The following is a 5,350-nucleotide window of genomic DNA, read 5'->3' as shown; positions in this document are numbered from 1 at the left end:
CCCTTTCCACACTGGCAGGTCTAAGATTTTGAAAAGGGGGTTGAGATGATCTGGTGCATCATCACATATAAACACAATGTGCTGGGGAATCCTAAACATTCCTCACCACGTTTTGCTGTGCTGGGTGTATCACTACATTCCTCCTCCCAGATACTTTGGTCTAGAAGCAGTTCAGCCTAAATCACAATGATTAGTATGTGCGAGAAGGGGATTGTGAGGGACTGTTTCAAGGGAGTGGAGATGCACACAGACCACTGTTCACATCCAATGCTAATAAGATACCCTAGGAAAGAACAATGGTCAAGGGCACAGACTCAGTTTCCCTACTTTCTACTGAATTAACCAAGAGCTGCTTATGGGCAGGAATAGAGAAATCTGAACCCAAACTGTATAAAATCCCATACAGAAAGGCAGAGGTATGGGAGTCTGGAACTTGCCTCAAACGCTGAGGACAGATTCTGAGGGCCCTGAGACCTTGCCACCAGGTTGTATGTTTGTGTATTCTCTGTTGTTTTGAGCTGCTCTTGTTAATACTGCCTGATGGATAACATCCCAATAAAACTGCTGTTTAGTTTGAAGGAACTTGCTTTGGCTTCTCTTGTACATCTGTGGATAACATAAAAGCCCCCAGAGACATCTTGGGTGTAACAAATGCATACTTTTATCATGTTACAAAATGAAACTAAAAGCGTTACAAATAAGCTAGTGGCCTACAGCTACATTATTCAGATTAATATAAATTTGCTCTATCACATCTTACATATTAAAAAAAAAAAACCACAGGCAAAAAATCATCCAAACACATTGCTCCCCTAGTCACTGAATCATGGAAAGGGAGCAGCTGTGGGCAAGGTTCCCTCTATGGTGCGCACATGTGCGGCTGCGCACGAGTAAAAGTCTGGCTGTGCAGCAGGAGCTGGGCTGCGGCATGGGACACTTACTGAAGGTAAGCTCCTCCCTGAGGCGAGGTGGAGGTGGGGGCCTGGCACGGGCTCAGCCAGCTCTGGGGAACTGCTCTGCTCCCCTGCATTGCCTTGGGGAGGGAGGAGGCACATGCTGTTAGGCCTGGGGAGTGGAGCACTTCCCCGGAGCCAGCGGAGCCTGTGGAACCCGCGCCAGCCACTGGGCCCAGCCTCCATCCGTCTTGCCTCACTTTGGGGAGGAGCTGCTGCCTGCCCCAAGTGAGGCTCCACCAGCTCTGGGGAACTGCTCCATGGGTTCTGCTGGCTACAGGGAACTGCTCCACTCCTCAGCCCCAATGCCATGTGCCTCCTAGCTCCTTGAGGTGATGTGGGGGAGTGGAGCAGTTCCCTAGAGGTGGCGGAGCCCACCCAAGCTCCACAGCCCCCAGACCCGACTGCCTGCCCTGGGTGAGGTAAGCTCCTCACTCCTTTGGTAAGTATTCCATGCTGCACCAAAAGGGGGAACATTGTCTGCGGGTGGTCACTGATCGCTGCTGGCCATCGCCAATGCTGCTGGCAGCGTCTGCAGGTGGTCACTGACCACTGGTTGGTGCTTGCCACCCTCACTCCGACTCACAACACCGCTGTGGCCACCTGCAGGAGCTCCCCACTCACCACCACCATGCCCCTGCCGCCTGTGGGCAGTCGCCGTGTCAGCCCCAGCCTCCGGGGACATGCATCGTTCATGCAGCTGCAGATAGCTTCAAAAGTGGCTGCTCTCGTGAAAATCTGACCCCCTCATTGCATGAGGCATCAGATGAAGACATTTCAAAATGTAGTGTGTTCTGTAACTTGTGTCTGTGAGCACCCAGCCTGTTGCTGTTTTCAGAATGGGAGGGGGGGAAAAAGGGAGCTGAGGCAGTTCAGTCTGGGGTTTTTTTGGCCCTCCCTGGAGAATGGAGCAGGTGCACTGGAACTCCGAGGTGGTGGGGGGACTCCATTTCACCCATCCCATCCTTCAAACCAGCTAGGGAGCCCCAAGAAAGAGCTCCCCCCATTGCCTTTTCCCCCCTCCTATTCTGAAAAGTGGGAGCACTGGCAGAGAGCTGTGGCCATTGCTATGGGAACCTGGCTGCAGGCTCCCAGCCCACAGCTAGATTTCCCTCCCCCTGAACCCAACACTGAACTTTGCAGAAAGCATTCTGAGTTACAGCTGGGAGCTGCACTTCTGTCTGTACCCCACAGGTCATCCAGCCCAATGGTTTCCAAACTCTGACAGACTGCGTACCACCTTAAGTACCACCAGCAAATTTTTGTCATATAAAGCAATTATAATACATCTGTTAAATGTGTACCACTGACCGGTTGTCCGTGTACCACTGGTGGTTCACGTATCAGATTGGGAACCACTGATATAGTCTAAACCTCTGCCTGAGGCAAGATCATCCCTATCCAAACCATCCAATATGAATCTATGATCTAACATCTTAGTAAAACTCCATAAACCCCAACACAACACAAGGCATAACACCCTAACCCAGCACAGATAAAGCAAAGGGATAGCAACAAGCAATCCAGGTAGACATGCTACTTGAAGTCAGAGCTGCATAACTCCAATAGGAATTAGAGGTGCACTGATATACCGGTCCATATTGTATCAGCACCGATAAAAGGAAAATTGACATTATCGGCAATTGGCCTTTTTTTGGCTGATAATGTTATTGATAAATGCCCCCCATGCATGTGTGCAGCCACAGTATGCATGTGGCAGAAGTGCAGCCTGGCAGTATGGAGAGCAGTATCTGGTCAGTAAGTCTGTTGGGGAGAAGGGGAGTGGGGGAAGGCACTGACACTCCCTCACTGAGGTAAGGAGTGGGGCTGGGGAAGGGCAAGGCATGGGATGGAGCCATGGGGGCTAATTTGGGGAGGGGGGAGCTCCCGCCAGTGCGTATACCCCCAGGGGAGGCATGTGCCCCCCAGATTTGTGTGGGGTTAGAGGGGAGGCTGCCTGCTTGGGGCTGGGGGCTGCGCTAGTCTCAGCCCCAGCCTAGTGCCCCTGCTGGGAAGTGCTTGGTGCTGGCGGGGGCAGGATGGGCAGCAGCGCTGGGAGTGGGGACTACAGCCACCCCAAAATTTGCTGTAGCTGCCTACCCTGCCCCCACCCACCCCAAGCGCAACCCTGGCCCAGCCCCCCTGCCAGGAAGAGGCTGGCACATACCCCAGCTCTGAGCCTACAGCAGGAAGCCCACCCTTGCCCTGGACACAAATCTGGGGGCACATGCCCCTCCTAGGGCGCACACAGTGGCAGAAGCTACTTCCCCACCCCCTGGATGAGCCCCAGCCCTACTCTATCCCTCACTGTGGGGGCCCTGATCTTCCCCCCTGCTCTCAAGCCCCTTCCCTCCCCCATGCTCATTCCCCTGCACAAGCTTCCCCCCGCAGGCTGCATATCGGCAATCAGATGGGTATCGGCCAATATGGCTGGTTAATAAATTGGCCATCAGTATCAGTCAAAAAAAATTTTATTGGTGCACCCCTAATAGGAACACATATAACATTACCTTACAGGGAGGCAAAATAGGTTTCTTTTTAAGTGATGATGGCTTAAATGCACCACTTTGCCTGCATCTTCAGTATGTAATCAAGGTCCCGTAGTTATTAGATTTTTTTCAGATTCATCCAACAAAATCTCACCTTCTTGAACCCAGTAGTAACCTTAGGGGAGGGCAGACTGGGCAACCGCTCAGGCCCCCACACTTTAGGGGGGCCAATTATTTTTTTGTGGGGGGGAGTTTTTGCAAGGAAGTGGCTCTACTTGCATTTTAAACACTCAACTACTAATCTAATTCTCCCCAAAACATTAACAAGATCCACAAGACAACTGTGGTGGGTTAATATTTACCTGAGTACATACCTCTAAGGGGCCCCAAATGACTCTCTTGCCCAGGGCCCCAACAACTCTAAGGCCACTGCTGTTGAGCCTCTTGGCAGTGCCTCCCATGCAGGGCTGAACTAATGTCTGTAGTCAGAGTTACACAGACTGTGGAGGACTGTAAAACAGGAGCAGGGTTAGCAGGAGAGCTCAAAGCAGAACTGCAACAGAAAGAATAGCTTACAGTAGCTGAACATTAAGATCATTAAAAAGGAGAGTGGGTTGTTAACACCTGCCGGGTTGAGAAGGAAACAGGTGGATTCTAATGAGCCACAGCCAAGTGCCTCACTCAGCAGCTACCCGACTAGAAATGCTGCTGCCCTTGTCCAACCCTTCATGGGAAAGTAGAGCTGGAAAGGACCTCAAGAGATCACCTAGTCCAGTGTTTCCCAACTGGTGGCCGCGACACAATGGCATGCCATCACAAATGAACAGGGGTGTCGCTGAATTTTCTTTGGCAATGGGCTACAGTGAGATCATAAATAGTGTGATAGGGAATGCAAGGGAGACATTTTATTCATGTAAATGTGTCTTAGCCTGGAAGAGGCTGAGAAACCCTGATCTGGTCCAGCTCCTTGCTCAAGCAGGGCGGTCCCTGACTAAGCCCTTCCAGCCGGCATCGGATGGAGTGAACTTGGGTTCTTGCTTGCTGTTTATATGCGTATCTTCTTTAATTCATGTATAAAGGCACCTTATAGCTGACTTTAGACTACCACAGCTAGCCACTTCTCTAAAGACAAGCACGGGCGGGAGCAGCAGGAGTCCACAGTACTGGGGCAGCGGGACCCACATGCCTTTCTCTTCTTGTGTGGGCGGCAGATGGCGCCCCGGCCTCCGCGCCCCGTCTGCGAAATGGGGATAAGGAAGCTCAGGCAGTGCTCAACACCGCCCAGCACCCGGGGTGCCCTGCTGAAACAAAGGGGCCGAAGGCCCCGGCTCAGCGCTTCCGGGGTGGCGGCGGAGACCAGGCCCCATCTCTCCAGCTCACGAAGGGCGTTGGCAGCGGCGGCGGCAGCAGGCTCACGCTCTCGCCCCCCCTCAGCTCTACGCTTATTGGCTGCGCCAGCGGCGCGAGGACCCCCCTCCCCGGGGCCACGCCCCTTCCCACGCGTCACCGTGACTGTACCGCAAGGGCAGCGCGAGCCTGACAGTAGTGCACGTGGCTCTCCACGTTCCTCCTCCCAGTCCCCCCAGCTGCACGTCACAGCCTTTAAGTCCGAGGCCGCGGGCCCCGCCCCGCCATATTACACCTCCTTTCCGCACTACATTGCCCGGCGTGCTGCGCGGGGGGTGGGTGAGGGGGCGGTGACGTTACCGGAAGCGGGTCGCGGGCGAATTCCGGTTGTGCGCGAGCCCCCGAGCGGAGCTGAGACCCAGCGGCGCCTGAATCCCGATCAGACAAGATGGCCGGCCTGCCCCGCAGGATCATCAAGGTACCCGCGGCCCCGGCTCGGCCCCCGCCCCCGCCCCCGGCTCCCGCCCCCAACTTGGCCCGCGCGCGGCTTCCGGTGCCTGG

The 5,350-nt window shown here is 54.2% G+C and overlaps 1 protein-coding gene and 1 long non-coding RNA gene across 2 annotated transcripts in view; one reads left to right on the top strand and one right to left on the bottom strand.

The window, feature by feature from the left end:
* Positions 1–3,683: 3,683 nt before the first annotated feature.
* Positions 3,684–5,221, bottom strand: LOC109295803. Its single transcript, XR_002096843.1, has 2 exons — positions 5,150–5,221; positions 3,684–3,995 (listed from the first exon to the last, which is right to left on the bottom strand). It is a non-coding gene; the product is annotated as an uncharacterized LOC109295803 (long non-coding RNA).
* UBE2N (ubiquitin conjugating enzyme E2 N) overlaps positions 5,170–5,350 on the top strand; it is a 52,279-nt gene continuing 52,098 nt past the window's right edge. Inside the window, exon 1 of the mRNA XM_019514865.1 lies at positions 5,170–5,267. Coding sequence (XP_019370410.1) covers positions 5,238–5,267 — 30 coding nt within the window. The 5' untranslated portion in view covers positions 5,170–5,237. The remainder of the gene's footprint in view (positions 5,268–5,350) is intronic.

This window comes from Gavialis gangeticus, unplaced genomic scaffold (genome assembly GCF_001723915.1).
Source record: "Gavialis gangeticus isolate Ggan-Ray unplaced genomic scaffold, GavGan_comp1, whole genome shotgun sequence".
NCBI lineage: Eukaryota > Metazoa > Chordata > Crocodylia > Gavialidae > Gavialis > Gavialis gangeticus.
Note: the sequence above shows the minus strand (reverse complement) of the source record. Positions and strands in the feature narration are given on the sequence as shown.